The 22,552-nt window shown below is 39.9% G+C and overlaps 2 protein-coding genes across 2 annotated transcripts in view; both read right to left on the reverse strand.

The window, feature by feature from the left end:
• The window catches only part of LOC119810706 (guanylate-binding protein 6-like), an 81,677-nt gene that overhangs the window by 32,395 nt on the left and 26,730 nt on the right, over positions 1 to 22,552 (reverse strand). The gene's annotated exons all lie outside the window — the stretch shown is intronic.
• Positions 4,850 to 22,488, reverse strand: LOC119810725 (guanylate-binding protein 6-like). Its single transcript, XM_038324343.1, has 4 exons — positions 22,285 to 22,488; positions 21,124 to 21,334; positions 19,470 to 19,599; positions 4,850 to 4,985 (listed from the first exon to the last, which is right to left on the reverse strand). The coding sequence occupies exons 2-4, from the start codon at positions 21,308 to 21,310 to the stop codon at positions 4,976 to 4,978; spliced, it is 327 nt and encodes a 108-aa protein (XP_038180271.1). The 5' UTR covers positions 21,311 to 21,334; positions 22,285 to 22,488; the 3' UTR covers positions 4,850 to 4,975.

Below are 22,552 nucleotides of genomic sequence, written 5' to 3' on the forward strand. Positions count from 1 at the left end.
AAACTCTTCTCCAAAGTAGCATACCTTTTTGACTTAAATTTAAAGTCAAGACGTTTTAAAAAATTATAGGTTGGACTAATCCAGCAGCATAATCAAATGTCTTTTAGCAGCTCTTCCTCCCTCAGCAGTCATTTAATTCCAACACAACACAATAACATACAATATCCATATATATATATATATACACATATGCATATATGCTTTCTGTCTTTAAATGGAAGCTACACCAGGAAAGATGGGAGCTGGGAGCCGTAGTATTTCTCCTGAACCCAGGTGACTAGGTTTGGGTTCTCACCTGTGCCAGAAGCAAAAAAAGCCACAGGAGAATGTCTTTTTTATAAATTCATGTCCCACATTGGATACCAAGTGAAACATGAATAATAAAAACTCAAAGAGAGAAACTGGGATATTCAGCCTGAATATCCAAAAAGCAAAGCAGCCAGGCACTGGCTCTTACCTTGGCCCCAGTTCAAAAATGGTGATCCTGACTCCAGAAATCTCATAATGAGACTGTGTCTGAGAACTATCTCCTCTTATTTTACAATCCTCTTTAGGGCTGGGATTAAAGTTGTGCACCACTGAGATTAAGGGCATGCACCACCTGGTTTCTAAGGAAAACTCGTGTGGCTACTGGGTTTAAGTATGTGCTACCACTACCTAGTCTGTATGGAAAACCGGTGGGGCTGTTTTACTCTCTGACCTCAGGCAAGCTTTATTTATTAAAATGCAAATGAAATGATATTACAGCAGAGGGCTGGGAGAGCACTCCTCAGGAGCCCATTTGGGCTGCCCTGTGGCCTTGTTATTCCAGGAACCCTGGAGGCCAAGCAGGGGGAGCAAGAGTGCTTGTTCTAGCTGGAGAAAAAATTCAAACTCAGTCTGAAAAACCTAATGGAATGTATATTGCTCCTCACAGAACACAGCTCCAAGTGGAGCAAGGACCTCAGATCAGACACCCTGAATCACACAGGAAAGAAAGGAAAATAGGCTGAAACTCATTTGCTCAGGAAAAGACTTTCTGAACTGGACCCAGAGATCACAGACTTTAAGGACAATTAATGAATGGATCTCATATATATGAAAAAGTCTATATCATTTATAATCTGATAAATGTTAGTATTCAGAATATATAAATAACTAAAAACAAAACAAATGAATAAGAAACTGAACATCAAGAAACCAAATATCCTTACTTAAAATGTGTATATAGAACTAAATAGAGGGCTCTCGAACAATGAAATACAAAAGACTAAGAAACACATGAAACGGGTTCAACCCTCTTAGCCACACACATGCACACAGACACACACACACACATATACCAAGCACACACATTCATTTACATGCACCACTTAACATTTCACATACAGCAATAAATTTTTTTAAAATCACTCAGTTTACTTATTTAAACAGCCAAATTTATCCTATTTAGCTATTGTGGGACAAACAGGCATTCACTGAACCTGCAGGGTCAGTTTTCTTAAGAACTTCCAGATTGTCCTGAGGATGAATGATGAGGTTCACCATGAAAAATGTGAACCCAAGGGGTTGGACAGATGGCTCAGTAGTAAGAACACTCACTGCTCTTCCAGAGGACCACAGTTTGATTCCCGACATCCACATCAGACCACTTCTAACTCTGTAACTCAAGCTCCAGGGGTTCCAAAGCCTCTGAACACCTGGGATGCCTGTACTCACACACATACCACACACACACACACACACACACCACACACACACTGCACACAATAAAAATGGAGCTCTCAAAAATGTAAACCCAATCCTTAACCCCATTTCCAAAATGTATCCTTGGTATCTCAGAAGATGAGTCAGTCATTCTTCACCAACTGAGCTGGCATGATGTTATCCACCTTCTCATCAAGGCATCGTTCCACCCAACTGCTCCTAGTGTGATGTCATTCACCTACCCATGGGAGCATCTGTCCACCTAACTCACTGCTCCTAGGAGAAGTAGCACTATGCCACCTGGTTCACCTTTCAGAAAGGAAGACCTTGTTCATCTAGCTCTGTGAGAGCTGATGGGTGACAGCTCTCATATGCCAGCACTTAGAATGACAAAGGCCTCCAGGGAAGACTTCCAGTGATGGGTAGGCACTAGAGATGAATACCCTCACCCTTTACCCAACACAGGCTAGCTCTTAAGGCCCCACCCTAGTTCTCCTTCTGGAGTTCATAGGTCAGAGACTGCCCTGCGACTGCTCTTCTTCTCTATGTTCTGCTTCTTTCCAGGTACTGGATTATATGAGAAGCACACAGGTAGGATCCTCAATAAAACTAGAAAGGTTCTTGGAAGGAAAAACCTTTATCTTGTTCCCTAATATCTAACTACTATACATAGAACCCAGGAATTTAACTACTAAATAAATTTTTATTGGATTGAATCAAATCATTCACTCAAGTGGAAAGAAATAAAAGCATGTTTCACCTAATATAATACATCTTATCACTGGGCAATGGTGGTGCAGGTATTTAATACAGCACTTGGAAGCCATGAGCAGGAGAATCTCTGTGAGTTTGAGACAAGCCTGGTCTACAGAGCAAGTTCTAGGATAGACTTCAAAGCTGCACAGAGAAACCCTGTCTCAAAAACAAAAACAAAATCTGACCTTGTCTAAATGTGAAATCTAAATAAATCAGTATTTATCTCTCACCTACTAGTTCAGTCTGTAGAACTATTAGATCTATTCATGAATAGGTCAACCAGTTAGATAACAAGGGCTCATAACAGTCACCATGAACCTCATCCTACCTTTTCCATATTGCCCAGGCCCTCAGTGTCCAGGAGGACCAGGGTGTGGTTTGGCTCGGTGAGGTGTGGCACACACCACATCCAGATGCCTTTGGTTTCAGACTGCACAGTGGAATCCAAAGGGAAGCCTGCAGGGAGAGGTGAGGAGTAAGGGTAGGTTTATGTATGTCCTGTGCAGGCAGCCTTTTAGTTTATGAAAGCCAGCACCATCTTGAAAGATTCTGAAGGTTTAGGGAGTAGATCCCTAGATGGAGGATATAAAAGTCTTAACTGATCCCAATCCCTTCTTCAATCTCTGTTACCAGTCTTCCATGCAGCTCCCTCTGTGATGTCACCAGAGTCCCAGGATCAACAAACTCAACCACTGGAGAGTAAAACTCTGAAACTGTGTAGAAATAAGTTTTTCCCCATTACCTTGTTCTCTCTGGTGTTTTGGATCCAGCCATAAAAAGCAAAGAAGAGAACAATGCACATGAAAATCAGATCTAAGCAGTAGAATTGGCAGTGTGAATCTCAACACTAAAAATGGTGCTTCATCTTTCCTCAAAAATATATTGGTTGATAAGTCATTTATTTCAATCTATAGGGGGCAATTAACAAGAGAATGGTGCCTCAGAGGACTCCAAATGAAACAGAGGCATCCACAAATAGGAGAACATGGAGCCTCTGGTGGCGGCAGTGAGGGTTTTGAGCCAGCCATGGTTGTACACACTGCCATCCCTGAAGGCAGGAGACAGAGTCAGGGGAACTGTCAGTAGTTTGACAGCAGCTGTGATTACATAGCTAGAGCCAGGCCAAACAACAAGACAGTTAAAAAACAGGTATTTTTTTACAAGTTGTGGTAAGTGGTATGGGTTCCATGTCACAGACACACAAGAAGAGAACAACGAGAAACTAGAAAAAGGAAATTGTTATAATAGTTTTTATATTCAAAGTTCTTAAAGAAAAGCAGGAAAAACAAACAGGAGTGTGCAGCTTTAAAAGGATATGAAGTTTTTTAAAACCTTATTAAAGATTTATTTATAAATATAGTTATTAAGGTATATTGATTTCATTTTATAAATATCAGAAATTTGTTTGTACATATGTGAGTGCACCATGCACATGCCCCAAATGCATATAGGCCAAATAAGGGCAGCAAATCCTCCAGAGCTGGAGTTACAGAGAATTTTGAGTCACCACATGAATACTGGGTACCAAATCCTGTCCTCTTCATGAGCAGCCTAGATCATTTCTCCAGCCCTACACAAATGTTTAAAGTCTTAGGTATTCAAAGAAATATTCTCCTGGTGGAAATATTTTATTGAGAAAGAAAACCTGCTGTATGAGACCAGAGACCGACACACGAGATCCCATTGCTTAGAGTATCAGAAAAGGCCCTGTCTTGAGCACTCCTGGGAGAGGGCTTCCCTGATGGAATGGAAGGAAAGAATGCAGGAACCAATTATTGGGGAGCAGTATTTACTCATGCAAATTGGCACATGAGGGTAGATTTGTTTAAAGGAGTTTGTAACATGAACGGGGCTTGCTTGTTGGGGTTTCTCTGTCCCTCCCAGTTCCCATAGCTGTTTAGCCCCAAAGAAAATCATACAGAGATCTCTAAAGTTATAAAGCTGATTGGCCTATTAAGTCAGGCTACTTATTAGCTCTTGTAGCTTATATTAACCCATTATTCTGATCTATGTTAGTCAGGTGGCTCAGTACCTTTTTCAGTGGGGCAGATCATATCCTGCTGCTTCATTGGTTTGGCAGGAGTGGGAGGAATCAGCTTCCTCCTTCCTAGAATTCTCTTGTTCTCATTGCATCACCTCTATTTTCTGTCTGGTTTTCCCTCCTATATTTCCTGCCTGGCCAATCAGCATTTATTTAAAACATGATTGACAGAATATAGACAATTATCCCACAGCAAGAGTTTGGCTTTCCTTTGTTTTAATTGGGAATCAGAATTTAGATAATAGCACAAAGACAGTAAAACTTTTGACTAGTACCAAGCATGTCACTCACCGTAATTCTGTCCTGCCAGATGGTTCATCAGGTAGGACTTCCCTGTACGATACAATCCAACAATAGCCACAACTATCACTGGCTGGGAAATGTTGTTCAGAATATCTATGGCTGTTTGGTTCACAGACAGCTGATCCTTGTGGTTCTCCACCAGACAAATAGGAGCCATCATTTGTGGTCTGGCCATAGCAACTTGCCAAGTTAGAAGAATCTGCAAGAAGAATACAAAAGCCATTCTCTGCCACAGTGTTACTCAAGCCCAAGGTGAGTTAGGACTGATGACATTTGTACATTTCCTATTGGCAGCAAGCAGTTACAGAGGATATTGTCTATCATTCTTCCACAGTTCTAAAGAAGATTTGGTAAGACATGGGCTGCCAGCATTAATAAAGACTGGCTTCAATGGAATAAACCCAAACAGGGCTATCTTCATAAAGTCCTACAATATGCTAAGCCTTGAAATGAATGCCTTTAGCGTGTGACCTCACACAATCTGTAAGTGCCTACATGTTACTGATTACTGCCCACTACCAATGAGGTAAGTGGGTTTTTTTAACTTTTTTTATTGAGCTCTACATTTCTCTCTGCTCCCCTCCCTGCCCCTCCTTTCACCCTTCAACACTCCCCCAAGGTCCCTATGCTCCCAGTTTACTCAGGAGATCCTGTCTTTCTTCACTTTTCATGTAGATTGGTTATATGTAAGTCTCTTTTAGTCTCCTCATTGTTGTCTAAATGCTCTGGGATTGTGGTTTGTAGGCTGTTATTCTTTACTTTGTGTTTAAACACTACCTATAAGTGAGTACATGTGATAATTCTCTTTCTGTGTCTGGGTTACTTCACTCAAAATGATATTTTTTAGCTCCATTTATTTTTCTGCAAAATTCAAGATGTCATTTTTTTCTGCTGTTTAGTACTCCATTGTTTAAATGTACCAAATTTTCCTTATCCATTCTTCAGTTGAGGGGCATTTAGGTTGTTTCCAGGTTCTGGCTTTGATATACAAAGCTGCTATGAACATATAATTGAGCACATGTCCTTGTGCCATGATTGAGCATCCTTTGAATATACCCAGAAGTGGTATTATTGGGTCTTAAGGAAGGTTTTTTTCTAATTTTCTGAGAAATCGCCACACTGACATCCAAAGGGGCTGTACCAGCTTGCATTCCCCAGCAATGCAAAGTGTTCCCTTTTCCCCACATCCTCTCCAGCATAAGTTGTCATCAGGTGTTTTTATCTTGGCCATTCTTACAGGTGTAAGATGGAATCTCAGAGTTGTTATGATTTGCATTTCTCTGATGACTAAGGATGTTGAACATTTCTTTAACATTTTAGATTCCTCTGTTGAGAGTTCTCTGTTTAGTTCTGCACTCCATTTTTTATTGGATTATTTGTTTTTTTGATAACCAATTTTTTGAGTTCTTTATATGTTTTGGAGATCAGACCTTTGTCTGATATGGGGACAGAGAAGATCTTTTCCCATTCTGTAGGCTGTTGTTTTGTTTTGTTGACCATGTCCTTTGCTTTACAGAAGCTTTTTAGTTTCAGGAGGTCCCATTTATTAATTGTTTCTCTAAGTGTCTGTGCTATTGGGGTTATATTTAGGAAGTGGTCTCCTGTGCCAATGTTCAAGTGTACTTCCCACTTTCTCTTCTATGAGGTTCAGTGTGGCTGGCTTTATGTTGAGGTCTTTGGACCATTTGGACTTCAGTTTTGTGCATGGTGATAGATATGGGTCTATTTTCATTCTTCTACATGTTGACATCCAGTTATGCCAGCATCATTTGTTAAATATGCTTTCTTTTACCAATTGCTATTTTTGTTTCTTTGTCAAAAAGTAGGTGTTCAAAGGTGTGTGGATTAATATCCAGGTCTTCTATTCAGTTCCATTGGTCCTCCTGTCTGTTCTTATACCAATACCGGGCTGTTTTCAGTACTGTAGCTCTGTAGTAGAGATTGTGATACCTCCAGAAGTTCTTTTATTGTGCAGAATTTTTTTGGCTATCTTTGGTTCTTTTATTATTATTGTTGTTATTATTATTATTATTATTATTATTATTATTTGCTTTTTCATATGAAGTTGAGTACCATTCTTTCTAGGTCTGTGAAGAATTTTGCTGGGCATTGCTTTGAATCTGTAGATTGCTTTTGGTAAGATTGTCATTTTTACTATGTTATTTGCCTGCCAAATAGCATGGGAGATCTTTCCACTTTCTGGTGTCTTCTTCAATTTCTTTCTTCAAAGATTTAAAATTCTTGTCATACAAGTCTTCCAATTGTTCGGTTAGAGTTACTCTGATATTTATGCTATTTGTGGCTGTGAAGGGTGTTGTTTCTCTGATTTCTTTCCCAGCCCTTTTATCATCTGTGTACAGGAGGGCTACTGATTTTTTTAGTTAATCTTGTATCCTGCTACATTACTGAAAGTGTTTATGAATTATAGAAGTTCCTTGGTAGGGAATTTGGGGATTGCTTATGTAAACTATCATATCATCAGCAAACAGTTTGAGTTTGACTTCTTTTCCAATTTGTATCCCCTTGATCTTGTTTTGGTGTCTTATTGCTCTAGCTAGAACCTCAAGAACTATATTGAATAGATAAAAAGGAGTGGACAACCTCATCTTGTTCCTGATTTAAGTGGAATCGCTGGGAGTTTCTCTCCATTTAGTTTGATGTTGGCTGTTGGCTTGCTGTATATTGCCTTTATTATGTTTAGGTATATTCCTTGGTGTAGGAGGTCCTTCTGTTTATGTGTTGCTTTTATTGGCTAATCAATAAAGAAACTGTTTGGCCTGATAGGGCAGAATATAGGTAGGCAGAGAAGACAGAACTGAATTCTGGGAAAAAAGAAGCAGAAAGCAGAGACAGAGAGCCGCCTTGGAGACGCCAGGTCAGACATGCTGAATCTTTCCCAGTAAGCTACAACCTTGTGGTGAATACAGATTAATAGAAATGGGTTAAATCAAGATGTGAGAGTTATCCAATAAGAGACTAAAGATAATGGGCCAGGCAGTGATTTAATTAATACAATTTCTGTGTGGTTATTTCGGGTGTAAGCTAGCTGGGCAGCTGGTACAAACAAAGGGCCCTCCTCCCCTGTGCTCTCCTTACAACAGTTTGGTGCTCCAATGTGGAAAACTCACTCCACATAAAACCTGAGAGGTCTTTAAAAGGAATTCTAGACATAAATTTAGAGTTTAACACAGGATTTTGCTGTTTGCTGGTGGGGTGCTACAGAGAAATTTTCCTAACTTAGCAGCTGCAGCAGGAAAAAAAGCTGGGCGGTTTTAAAATGTGGCTTCCTGGGCTGTGCCACCAGTACAAACTCCAGCTATTAAACATTTCAATGCATTTGTGGGCCCAGGTGTTTCTGTGACCACTTAGGGTTGGGAAGAAAGTACTGTGATACCATGCCAATGGCTCACTGCTCCACCTGAGCAGGCTACAGGATCAGGTCTACTAGGCATACACAAGCAGGAAAGCATGGCAGATTCCTGCTGTCATACACAGAGATATTTCCAGGCTGTGCAGTGCTCTGATTGGCAGACTTAGCTGAAACTCAAATAAAAAGAGTTTATGTGCTGTACACATTCTCAGAGTTAAAGTGCTGAGTACAGCTCCTACCTAGCAGAAATGGTATGTCCACCATTTTGAAATTGGAGAGAGGTGAGCCAACATCCAGAGTAGCTACAAACAAGCTGCTTAGCATTTTTAAAGCTCTTCAAGGCAGTAGAAAATTAAAGACAATGCAAAAGACAATTCAGACATAAAAGACCTCTAAATAGTGTTAGATAAACATACGTAAGCTTGAGAGAGAAAAGAAAAAGAATACAGAAAGTCATAAAATAAAGTTAATGCTTTAAAAAAATGGATAAAGTCTTTAAAGAGACAAACAGTACAACTATTGATAGATTTAAAAGAGTAAACAAAATAAGCCATGTAAAAATGGAAAGTTGACAGAGAGTCTGGATTCTGTATATTTGGGTTTTCTTTAAATTTTTTGACTGTGAAGAAGCTAACCTAATCCAGCATCTATATTATAAAGGTATCTTGACTTCAAAATTTTGGTCTAAGGATATAGTGCTTTGAAAAGAAGTTCTTATCTTGTTTTCACAGAGGATGATATCCTATGGATTGCTTCTAGACCAAAATGGTATGATAGACCATGCCCTCCTGAAAGGTTGCCATAAACACCCTCAAAAAATTACTTTGCTCAACTGCTGACTGAGATGAACCTAGAATACAGGATACACTATGAAAGACTTGATTAACAGCACCGCCATACAGAACAAAGCAGTTTGGAAAGAAAAAACTATGCCCATATTCCCAAATATTGTTTATAAATGCTCTTTTACATTTAAAGGGGGAATGATATAGATATGAATAATTTGCATTGGTATAAATCTTGATTTATTAATACAAAGTTAAGGTAAATTTTGTTATATGTATATGTATTTCTGATCTTGATTAAGATATTGTGATTGTGTAGTTCATTTAAAAATGTAATGTATAATTAGAAAATATAGGTTGTTAATGGATAAAACTGCTCTTGCCTGGACTGATGCATAAACTGGACATGAAGATCCCACAGAGAGAGGACTGCTGGACTTACCAAAAGGTGAGATGATCTTTTGGGGTTCCTGCTTCATGGAAATGTCTACTAGACATTCTGCAGGACACAGAAAAAAAGTGACTGAACTGTCTTTTAAATTTCCTGCTTCATAGAAATGTGTGCTGGATACTATGGGCCTGTAGGCTGAAGATGGATGCCCCAATGGTACAGAGGAACTTTGGGTGACTGTCCAGGCAGCAAAATGTCTCTATCATTTCTAGAGTTTTGGAAGTTGCTTATAATGCACTTCCTGTGATATATTTATTAATATTATCTCCTTCTGGTGTCTTTGATGGAGTTAAAAAATTTATAGATATAGTTTTCCTTAGTTATAATAAAAATAAAGTAGATGTAATATTATAACTGTAATTCTTGCTTGATAACTGTTTTGATATATGTAATTTTATTATGTTAAAGTTAAAACCTTCCTTTTTGTTTAAACAGAAATAGGGGAAATGGTGTAGGAGGTTCTTCAGTCTATGTGTTGCTTTCATTGGTTGATAAAGAAACTGCCTTGGTTTTTTGATAGGGCAGCACTTAGGTAGGTAGAGTAGATAGAACTGAATTCTGGGAAGGCAGATGGAGAGCCATCATGGAGCTGCCAGAGACAGACATGCCAAATCTTTCCCTGTAGGCCACTGCCACGTGGCAATATACAGATTAACAGAAATGGGTTAAAAAATGTGAGAGTTAGCCAATAAGAGGCTAGAGATAATGGGATAGGCAGTGATTTAATTAATATAATTTCTGTTGTTATTTAGGGTGTAAACTAGCAGGGCAGCTGAAATAAGGGGCCTTGCTCCCTGTAACAGTTCCTTGTATCCCTGCTCTCTCTAAGACCTTTATCATGAAGGGATGTCATATTTTATCAAAAGCTTTTTCAGCATCTACTGAGATGATCATGAATTTTTTATTTTTCAGTTTGTTTATATGGTGGATTATGTTAACAGATTTTAGTATGTTGAACCATCCCTGCATCTCTGGGCTGAAGCTGACTTGATCTTGGTGGGTGATAGTTCTGAGGTATTCTTGAATTTGATTTGCCAGTATTTTATTTAGTATTTTTGCGTCAATGTTCATGATTGAAATTGGTCTCTAATTCTCTTTCTTAGTAATGTCTTTCTATGGTTTGGGGTATCAGGGTAGTTGTCACCTCACAAAAAAAAGAGTTTGGCAATGTTCCTTCTGTTTCTATTGTGTGGAATGATTTGAGGAGTATTGTTATTAGTTCTTCTTTGAAAGTCTTGTACAATTCTGAGCTGAAACCATCTAGTCCTGAGCTTTTTGGTTTTTGGTTTTTGGTTTTTTTAGTTGGGAGATGTATCCAGAAAGTTGTCCATTTCCTTTAAGTTTTTCAATTTTATAGAGTACAGGTTTTTTAAATATGACCTGATGATTCTCTGTTTTTCAACCTTGTCTGTTGTTATGTCCCCCTTCATTTCTGATTTTGTTAATTTGGATATTCTCTCTCTGCCTTTTGGTTAGTTTGGATAAAGGTTTGTCTATATTGTTGACAAACCTTTGACACCACATTTTTTCAAAGAACCAACTCTATCTCATTGATTCATTGTATTGTTTTCTTTGTTTCTATTTAGTTGATTACAGCTCTCAATTATTATTTACTGCTGTCTAGTTCTCTTTGGTGAGTCTGCTTTTTATTCTAAAGTTTTCAAATGTTATGTTAAATCACTAGTGTGGGAATTTCCAGCTTCTTTATGTAGGCATTTAGTGCTATGAACTTTCCTCTTAACACTGCTTTCATTTTGTCCCATAAATTTGGGTATGTTGTATGGTCATTTTCATTGAATTTTAGAAATTCTTTAATTTTACTTTATTTCTTCCTTGACCTATGATTCAGGTGATAATTGTTAAATTTCCATGTGTTTGTGGGTTTTCTGGAATTAGTATTGCTGTTGACTTCTAACTTTAAACCATGGTGATCTGATAAGGTACATTGGGTTATTCCAATTTTTTTGTATTTGTTAAGGTTTGTTTTGTTACCGAGTATGTGGTCAATTTTTGAGAAGGTTCCATGAGGTGCTGAGAAGAAGGTATATTCTTTTCTGTTTGGATGGAATATTCTATAGATGTCTGCTAAGTTCATTTGAGTCATAACATCTGTTAGTTCCCTTATTTTTTTGTTCATTTTTTTGTCTGACTGACCTGTCCAGTGTTGAGAGTGGAGTGTTGAAGTCTCCCACTATTAGTGTGTAGGGTTTAATGTATGATTTAAGCTTTAGAAGTGTTTCTAAACTGCTAAATGGTGCCCTTGTATTTGGGGCATAGATGTTTAGTATTGAGATTCCTCTTGTTGAATTTTTTCCTGTGACTAATATGAACTGTCCTTCTTTGTCTCTTTTGACTGATTTTAGCTTGAAGTCTATTTTGTTAGATATTAGGATAGCTATACCCACATGTTTCTTAGGTCCATTTGATTGAAATATTTTTCCCAACCCTTTACACTGTCTTTGAGGTTGAGATGTGTTTTCTATATGCAGAAGGATGGATTCTCTTTTCATATCCAATCTGTTAGCTTGTGTCCTTTTAAAGGTGAGTTGACTCCATTTATATTAAGGGATATTAATGACTAGTGATTGTTATCTCCTGTTAACTTAGTTTTCATTGATGGTGATGTTAATTTGTGCATTTTCCCTTCTTTGGGATTTGCTGTTATGAAACCATTAGTTGTCTGTGTTTTTGTTGGTGTAGCCAACTTCCTTCAGTTGGAGTTTTCCTTCTTGTGTTTTGTGCAGGGCGGGGTTTGTGGCTAGGTATTTGATAAATCTGGTTTTGTCATAGAATATCTTCTTTTGTCCTTCTATGGTGATTGAAAGTTTTGCTGGGCATAGTAGTCTGGGCTGGTATCTGTGGTCACTTAATGTCTGCATAATACTTGACTACGACCTTCTGGCTTTTATTTTCTTCAATGAGAAGTCAGGTGTAATTCTGATAGGTCTACCTTTATATGGTACTTGGCCTTTTGCCTTTGCAGATCTTAATATTCTTTCTTTACTCTGTGGGTTTAGTGTTTTGATTATTATGTATCAAGGAGACTTTTTTTGGATCCAATCTATTTGGTGTTCTGTAAGCTTCTTGTATCTTCATATTTTCTTTAGGTTGGGAAAGTTTTCTTCTATGATTTTGTTAGATATATTTTCTGTGCTTTTGAGTTGAACTCTTCTCCTTCTTCTATACCTATTACTCTTAGATTTGGCCTTTTCATGGTGTCCCATATTTCCTGGACATTTTGGGTTAAGCTTTTGTTCAATTTAATGTTTTCTTTAACTGATGAGTCTATTTCTTCAGCGCTTAAGATTCTCTCTTCCATCTCTTATATTCTGCTGTTCATGCTTGCGTTTGTGGTTCTTGATCATTTTCTCATGATTTCTATTTCTTTAATTCCCTCTGCTTGTGTTTTCTTTATTATCTCTATTTCAGTTTTCAAGTCTTGAATAGTTTCTTTCATATGTTTGATTTCTCTCTCTTTTTTTTGGTTTTCTTTAAGGGATTTGCTGATGTCTTCCAATTTTTTGTTTGTCTTTTCCTACATTTATTTAAGGGAACTTCTCATTTCTTCTTTAAGAGTTTCATTCTGTTAAGGTTATTTTAGGTCATTTTCTTCTGCTTCATCTATATTTGGATGTTCAAGTCTTGCTGTTGTAGGGTATTTAGTTTTTACTGGTATCATGTTGCTCTTTGTGGTGTTGCTTGTGTTCTTACCTTTTCTAATCATCTTTTCCTCTAATAGGTGTGGTTGGAGCTGTCTGAAATTCTGTTGATTAATCTTCTAAGTGCCAGTGAATCCAAAGCTCAGATGGTTGATCCTCATGGTACAGTCAGTGTCACAGTTCTAGTTACCCTATTGGTTACTCTATGTTCCTGGAGATAGCTCAGCACTCCTGGGCTTTGTTCTGTTCCCTTGGAGTTTGCTGTCTCAGGCTTACTTTGGCCTAAGTTCCTGGCTTTGACCCATTTCTGTAAATTCTGGTCTGGATCCACTCCTGCAGAGGTTCCTGGCTTAGAGTTGGTCCTGTAGAGGTCTCAGGCTTAGTTACTTGGGGGTCCTAGCCTCATGTCCAGACCCACAAGCATCCTGGCTTAGGTCTACTCCCTTGAAGGTCCCAGATTTACATCCAGACCCTCAGCAGACTCTGGCTCTGGCTCACTTGCTCAGTGGTTACTCCTCTATACCTGTTCCAGTGGAGTTTGCTGTCTCCTTTCTCAAGGTAAGTAAGTTTGGAAAGCATTAAAATGGCAAAATGGCAAAGCGGTGGGATCTAAGTCCTTGCTCCCTCTGTGAATAGAATTTAAAATGGCTGAAAATGTATAGGTGCTTTGAAATACACCCATGAATAACACACACAATTAGATAAATAAACAGTGTGAAATACATGTGTTTTTACTTGACTTCTCACTGTATATCTCCCCCTCACACACCTGAAATATTCTGTCTGAAGGAAGCAGAGCAGACCTTAATTGCAACAGGCTATCCTGGGACTACCACGGTCTTTGTTTTACCTAACTTGCCATTCAAAGACAGATTAATTTTTGAATGTGATATCAAAATCTCAATGGGGTGAATATAGATAAAATCCACATTGCAAAATTAGGAATTTTTGTGCACAAAAGGATGAGCACTGTACATTAAATATGCGATAAAAAATTAATATATTAAACCTCTACAGTTACAATTCAATTTTAAAATGGGCAGAACATTGGATTCTCATTTCTCCAAAGCAGGTTTATGAATGGCCATGAGCACATGAGAAAACATTCAATATTGCTAATCACTCTGTACAAGACAACTCTAAAATTTTAAAGAATTTATTTGAAAAAGATGCAATATACAAACTGGGAAGTACCAGACTGAAAGATAAAGTGTCTATGTTCCCACAGGAACATGTCAGTCTGCTTTATTAGGGAAATGTGGGAGCAAAATTAAGAAACTTTAGCTACAAGATTTCTGTCTTGGATCTGGAGACTGGTGTAAAAGTCTAGAGTCACATAATCTCGTGTGACTTGGTTTCTAATAATTTATTGAGGTTGAGTCTTGCTCCAGGATAACGTACCCATTTGCTTGAGATCATTTGTTGGTTTTGCTTGTGCTTGCAGTTTAAGCAAGAATGAGGCTATCATAAGACCTACTTGGTTTAGTTGCTCAACAATCTTTCAAACCCAGTCTGCATTATAACGAGCCTTTCAGAAACATTGAGGAACTGCCACTCAAAACCAGAAGATGTCACTTTGTACCCACCAGGACAGCTACCACACAAAAGAAAAACTACTAAGTGTGAACCAGAATTTAAACCACTTAGGTATTTGTGCACTGCAGCTAAGAACACAGAATAATGCCACGCCATGGAAACACAGTGTTGTTTTCCTATAAAATGAATAGTAATGTTTGATGCAAGAACTCTGCTTTGATGACATTCAATATACATATAAGGATTTGGACACTTGAACACCAATGATCACAGCACCCATACGCACAGTACCCAAAATGTGGATGTAACCCAATCTCTCACGAACAGATCATCCACAGATGTATAGATTCAACGAGTGTCATAGCCCACATGATGGGATGTTATTCAGCCAGAGAAAAGAAACATGATGGAATGTTATTCAGCCAGAGAAAAGAACAGAATTCTACTGCACACTGCCACACAGATGAGCCTGAGGACATTATGCTGAGGAGAATGTACAGAACGCTGAGCATCTAGATAACAGGTGACGTCACAGGTTCTCGGCAACGTCCTCCCATGTATGAGAATAAATCAATAGCATGACAAAGTGCATAGAGCCTTGCCAGTGGCCTGAGCTGAAGCTGGCAGGGCAGCGGGGACTGGAGTGTCAGGCTGCCGCTTCACATCTATCTCTTGTCAAAAGAAAGAAACTGAGTTTTTATACCTAAAGCCAGCCACAGCCCTGCAGACCAGACAACACAAACCTGCCTCTCCCGAATGTCCTTCAGTTGCCTCTTGGAAATGGAAATTAACTTCAGCTTCCAGACTAAGATGCTTCTTAAAGGAAGAAAAAGTAAATCTATCTGGTCCCCATTCCACAGGTGCAAGAACTGTTCTCAGCTGCCTCTGTCTTACCTTTGCTCTCCTGCCTCTGGCTTCCTATGCTGCTCTTATTATAAGCCAACCCACCACACACACACACACACCCACAGAGAAGAGAGAGAGAGAGAAGAGAGGAGAGAGAGAGACTGCAAAAAGATCACGTGGTACGAAGAACAGAAATGAAATTGAAAGTAAAGAACTCAAAGAAGCCCTGTTAACTTAGCCAAGGTGCTGGAGGGCAGGAAGGCCAGGGTTGGGACTCTGCTGACTGAGGAGGGAGAGGCAGTCCTCTCTCTGTGGATAGTTTTTACACTTTCTTTCCCTTTAAAACTCTCTTCAGCATCCTTGGCACAGAAAAAAATCACAGCAAACCCGAGTCCCCGAACTAAGGAAGTGACACAAATTGGGGAAAGCTGCAAACACGTTTCTCTCAGGGAGATTCCACAGGCCTTCCGCAGTGAAGAGCTTCAATCGTTTTTAATAACGTCTTCTAAAAGGAAAGTCGTCATCTAAAAACAGGTTTTTGAAAGAAGCAACAGAAAATAATAGGTTAAGGGTTAGCGGAGGAGCGCATTGGGGAAGAGCGCTAAAGGCTCCAGCAGTGCCAGCCTGGCGACACAGCTCGTCTCTGGAAACCCACACAAGGGTGGAGGAGAGAATTGATGTCACAATTTGTCCCCTCAGCTCTACAAGGAATCCTGACATGTAAACAACAATACTAAACACATAAATAAAAAAGAAAGAAAATAAGTGAAACTCTAAGAAAACGTAGATTTCAAAAGGACAGTAGTTAGGGACACCAGTCAGTAGTAAAGCAGCTTAAGACTTTCCAGGAAAAACAATACAATGAAATTTGAATGTCTCATTTCACAAGTTATCAGTGTCTTCTTAAAGTTAGACCTTTAGAGAACTGAGCATGTGAAACAGTTTAAAATGCCATCATCAACACAGCCAGATTTCCTTTCTAAGAGCTGACATCTTGGGTGGGGAGCTCCTGCCTGTGAGGGTCCAGCTGCTCAGGCAAGACTCCTGCAGGAGCATCCTTAAAGCAGACAGGGTGGGAGGAGCTGTGTGCAGAGCTCTGATAACAACCAAAGCAGCCAGGGTTGAGGGACAGCAGCAGTGAATCTAACCCAATGCCTTCCCAGCTTCCCTCCTGCCATCAGCACATCCAAACCTCCCAAGTACAGGGTCAACTCCAGAAAAGGCAGGAAAACAAAACCTGCTAAACACAGCTGCCAGAAGCTCTGTTATTCTTGAGGGAAATAATTAGCATTCCAACACCAGACAAACCTGGAGCCTCAGAACAATGGCATGCTCTAAACCCTGTGCCTTAAGATCCAGAAGCTTAGGCTTTGGGAATTAGGAGAAAACAAACTATGGGGCTAAACCTCTGCCACTTTAGGGTGCTCTACTCAGATATGGCTGGAAGAATGTGAAACCTCTCTTGTTCAAAAAATGTTATTCAAACTTTAAATTGCAACTTTCTAGGCATGTCAATAAACATGATCAAATATTCCTAAAGTGAGAACATAGAAGGAGGGTCACAAGTAATGTGAAGAACTTGGAAAACCTACTTAGCCTCACAGACAGCATCATTTTAGACATCTGGTGACCAGTGGTTGAATTCAGTACCAAATGAACACAACAACAAAAAAAAAAAAAAAAAAATATATCATAGAATGTGCTGTGTCAGCAAAATTGAAACAAACCCCTAAACACAAGCCAATCAAATCAGGGACAATAAATGTTGTTGTGGTAGCCATCCAAGATAGTTAAATATGAATAGGTCACCAAAGAAAGTTCTTTACTTCCAACCATTATCATCTGCCTGAGTAGGACTCAACCATCAATAAATTTGACAAGAGGCCTGGATCTCAGTAGTTTACCCTGAAGGAGTGCCTGGTTGTTCTCAAACAATAAAACACAAAAGACTAAGAAACACATGAAACACATTCTTCTCTCTTAGACACACACACACACACACACACACACACACACACACACCACATATGCATCTACATGTACCACATAACATTTCACATACAGCAATAATTTTTTTTTTTTTTTTTTTACATTTACACAATGGAGTATTTATTACTCAGCTGTTAAAAATAATGACATCATGAAATTTACATGCAAATGGATGGAACTAGAAAAAAATCAACCTGAGTGAGGCAGCCCAGACCCAGAAAGATAATGTGGTATGCATTCCAGTTATAAGTGGATATTTGCTGTTAAGTAAAGGTAATCATGCCATAATCCATAGACCCAGAGAGGCTAGGTAACAAAGAGGGCCCAAGGGGGATGCATGGATCTCCCTTGGAAGAGAAAAATAGAATGAACATTTTTGTGGGTTCGAATGGGGGGGGGGCTGTGGGGATAATAGGAGGGATCTGATCGGGTGAGATAACTTGAATTGGGGCCATATGGGGACAGTATGGAAACTTAGAGCTCCTTCTAATGGTATGGGCCTCAAGTTGTATCAGTCAATGTTTGGCCATTTCCACAATTTCTGGACCACCATTACCCCAGCACATCTTGCAAGCTGGACAAATTGTACACCAAGGTTCTGTGGCTGGGTTGGTGTCCCAGTCCCACCACTGGAAGCCTTGCCTGGTTATGGAAGATGGGCCAGTTCAGGCCCCACATCCCCCATTGGCCATCCCTCATAGATTCCACAGCAATAATTTTTTTTAAATCACTCATTTCACTTATTCAAACAGCCAGATTTATCCTATTTAGCTATGTGGACAAACAGGCATTCACTGAACCTGCAGGGTCAGTTTCTCCTCAAGAACTGCCAGATTGTCCTGAGGACACTTGATGAGGTTCACCATAAAAATGTGAACCCAAGGGTTGGACAGATTGCTCAGTGGTTAGAACACTCCCTGCTCTTCCAGAGGATCACAGTTTGGTTCCCCGACATCCACTTCAGATCATTTAGAAACTTTTGTAACTTCAGCTCCAGGAAATCCAAAGCCTCTGAAACAGCTAGGATAACCTGTATTCACACACACACACACCACACACACACACACACACCACAAGCAGACACAACACACACTACACACAATAAAAATATAGCTCTCAAAAATGTAAACCTAACTTCTTAACCCCATTTCCAAAAATGTAGCCTTGGTATCTCAGAAGGCAAGTCAGTCAGCTGAAATGGGATGATGTCATCCACCTTCCCATGGGAGCATCTGTCCACCTAACTCACTGCTCCTAGAAGTAGCACTGTGCCACCTGGTTCACCTTTCAGAAGGGAAGACCTTGTTCATCTAGCTCTGTGAGAGCTGATGGGTGACAGCTCTCATATGCCAGCACTTAGAATGGCAAAGGGCCTCCAGGGAAGACTTCCAGTAATGGGTAGGCACTAGAGATGAATACCCTCACCCTTTACCCAACAGAGGCTAGCTCTAAAGTCCCTGCCCTAGTTCTCCTTCTAGAGTTCAGAGGTCAGAGTCTTTCTTCTCTATGCTCGTGCTTCTCATACAGAGAAACACACAGGAAGGATCCTCAATGAAACTAGGAAGGTTCTTGGAAGGAAAACAAAACATGCTAAACACATTAATAATCTAATATTATACCTAGATCCAGGAATGTAACTACTAAACAAATTTTTATTGGGTTGAATCAAATCATTCACTCAATGGCAGAATAAAAGCATGTTTCACCTAATATAATACCAACCATTTTCAATGGGCAATGGTGGTTTCAGGTCTTTAATACAGCACTTGGGAGCTATGAGGAGGAGAATCTCTGTGAAAGTTCGTGACCATCCTGGTCTAATGGAGCAAGTTCTAGGATAGGTTTCAAAGCTGCACAGAGAAACCCCCGTCTTAAAAAACAAAAGCAATAACAAAAATCTAACCTTGTCTAAATGTGAAATCTAAATAAATCAGTCTTTATCTCACCTACTGTATTTCAGTCTGTAGAACTACTAGATCTATATTCATGAATAGGTCAACCAGTTAGATAACAGGGCTCATAACAGTCACCATGAACCTCATCCTACCTTTTCCACATCACCCAGCCCTCAGTGTCCGGGAGGACCAGGGGTGTGGTTTTGGCTTGCTTGGATGGGGGCACACACCACATCCAGATGCCCTTGGTTTCAGACTGCACAGTGGAGCCCAGAGGGAAGCCTTGCGGGGAGAGGGTGAGAGGTAAGGGTCAGTTTATGTATGTCTTGCACAGGCAGCCTTGTGTGCTAAAAACATCAGTGCCCAGAAGCTTCATGTAACCAAAACTCCAGTTCATGGAAGCCAGCACCGTCTTGAGGGATTCTGAAGGTTGGGGAGTTAAAGCCTAGATGGGGGATACAGAGGCAAGAGGAGGGATACTGGAAGTCTTAACTGATTCCAGTCTCTAGATCAGTCTCTGCTACCAGTTCTGTGAGGGCACTAGAGTCCCAGGATCAATGAATTCAACCACTTGGGAATGAAATCTCTAAAACTGGGTCAAGATAAGTCCTATCCCCATTACGTTGTTCTCTCTGGTGTTTTGGATCCAGCCATAAAAAGCAAAGAAGAGAACAATGCACATGAAAATCAGATCTAAGCAGTAGAATTGGCAGTGTTGTGAATCTCAACACTAAAAATGGTGTTTCATCTTTCTTCAAACATATATTCGTTTATAAAAATTTTATTTAAATCTTTAGTGGGCAATTAACAAGAGAATGGTGCCTCAGAGGACTCCAAATGCAACAGAGGCATCCACAAATAGGAGAACATGGAGGCCTCTGGTGGCGGCAGTGAGGGTTTTGAGCCAGCCATGGTTGTACACACCTGCCATCCCTGAAGGCAGGAGACAGAGTCAGGGAACTGTCAGTAGTTTGACAGCAGCTGCGATTACATAGCCATAGCCAGGCCAAACAACAAGGCAATCGAAAAGAGAAGTATTTTTTTTTTTTACACATTGTGGGAAATGGTATGGGTTTCCATGTCACAGACACACAAGAACGAGAAACTAGAAAAAGAAATTATTATAATAGTTTTTATATTCAAAGTTCTTAAAGAAAAGCAGAAAAACAAACAGGAGTGTGCAGCTTTAGAAGGATATGAAGTCTTTTAAAAATTTTTAAAGATTTATTTATAAATGAATAATTATTAAGATTTATTGATTTCATTTTATGACTATCAGAAATTTGCTTGCAGGTATGTGAGTGCACCATGCACATGCCCCAAATGCATATAGGCCAAATAAGGGCATCAAATCCTCCAAAGCTGGAATTACAGAGAATTTGTAGTCACCACATGGGCACTGGGTACAAAATCCTGTCCTCTTCATGAGCAGCCTAGATCATTTCTCCAGCCCTACACAATGTTTAAAGTCTTAGGTATTCAAGATATTTCCCCCTGGTGGAAATATTTTATTGAGAAGAAAACCTGATGTATGAGACCAGAGGACCAACACACGGATCCCATTGCTTAGGGCATCAAAAAAGGCCCTGTCTTGAGCACTCCTGGGAGAGGGCTTCCCTGATGGAATGGAAGGAAAGAATGTAGGAAACAGTTTTTTGTCGAGCAGTAATTACACATGCAAATTAGCATGAGAGGGTAGATGTGTTGGAGAGAATTTGGCTTTCCTTTGTTTTAATTGGGAATTAGAATTAAGATAATAGCACAAAAACAGTCACACCTTTGGCTAGTACCCAGAATGTCACTCACCGTGATTCTGTCCTGCCAGATGGTTCATCAGGTAGGACTTATAGGTACGGTACAATCCAACAATCGCCACAACTACCACTGGCTGGGAAATGTTGTTCAGAATCTCGATGGCTGTTTGGTTCACTGACAGCTGATCCCTGTGGTTCTCCACCAGACAAATGGGAGCCATCATTTGTGGTCTGGCCATAGCAACTAGCCAAGCTAGAAGAATCTGCAAGAAGAATACAGAGCCATTCTCTGCCTCAGTGTTACTCAAGCCCAAGGTGAGTTAGGACTGATGACATTTGTACATTTCCTATTGGCAGCAAGCAGTTACAGAGGAGATTCTCTATCATTCTTCCACAGTTCTAAAGAAGATTTGGTAAGACATGGCTGCCAGCATGAATAAAGATTGACTTCAACGGAATAAAGCACAGACAAGAGCTATCTTCATAAAGTCCTACAATATGCTAAGCCTTGAAATGAATGCCTTACCTTGTGAACCTCACAATCTGTAAGTGCCTACAGGTTACAGATTACTGCACGCTGCCAATAAGGTAGGTGAGTTTCCAAAGCCTTAATGGCCCAGCAAAATGGCAGAGCAGTGGGTTCTAAGCACTTGTTCCCTCTGTGAATTTAAAATGGCTGAAAATGTTTAGGAGCTTTGGAACACACCCATGAATCACACACACACACACACACACACACACACACACACACACACACACACACACACACTGAGATGTCCAAATGCATAAACAGTGTTAATTACATGTGTGTTCACTTAACTTTTCACTGTTGACAACCCCCCTCCTGACAGATTGTGTCTGCAGGGAGCAAGGCAGCCCTTAATTGTATAAGCCAAGGAAGGAATAAAATTCTACTGCACACTGCCACACAGATGAGCCTGAGGACATTATGCTGAGGAGAATGTACAGAATGCTGAGCATCTAGATAACAGATGACGTCACAGGTTCTCTGCAACGTCCTCCCATGTATGAGAATAAATCAATAGCATGACAAAGTGCATAGAGCCTTGCCAGTGGCCTGAGCTGAAGTTGCCAGGGCAGGGGGGACTGGAATGTCAGGCTGCCGCTTCACATCTATCTCTTGTCAAAAGAAAGAACCTGAGCTTTTTACACCTAAAGCCAGCCACAGCCCTGCAGACCAGACAACACAAACCTGCCTCTCCCGAATGTCCTTCAGTTGCCTCTTGGAAATGGAAATTAACTTCAGATTCCAGAATCAGTTGCTTCTTAAAGGAAGAAAAAGTAAATATATCTGGTCCCCATTCCACAGGTGCAAGAACTGTTCTCAGCTGCCTCTGTCTTGCCTTTGCTCTCCTGCCTCTGGCTTCCTATGCTGCTCTTATTATAAGCCAACCCACCACACACATACACACACACACACACACACACACACAGGGACACTGCAAAAAAATCACATGGTG

This window comes from Arvicola amphibius, chromosome 1 (assembly GCF_903992535.2).
Source record: "Arvicola amphibius chromosome 1, mArvAmp1.2, whole genome shotgun sequence".
Classification (NCBI taxonomy): Eukaryota; Metazoa; Chordata; class Mammalia; order Rodentia; family Cricetidae; genus Arvicola; species Arvicola amphibius.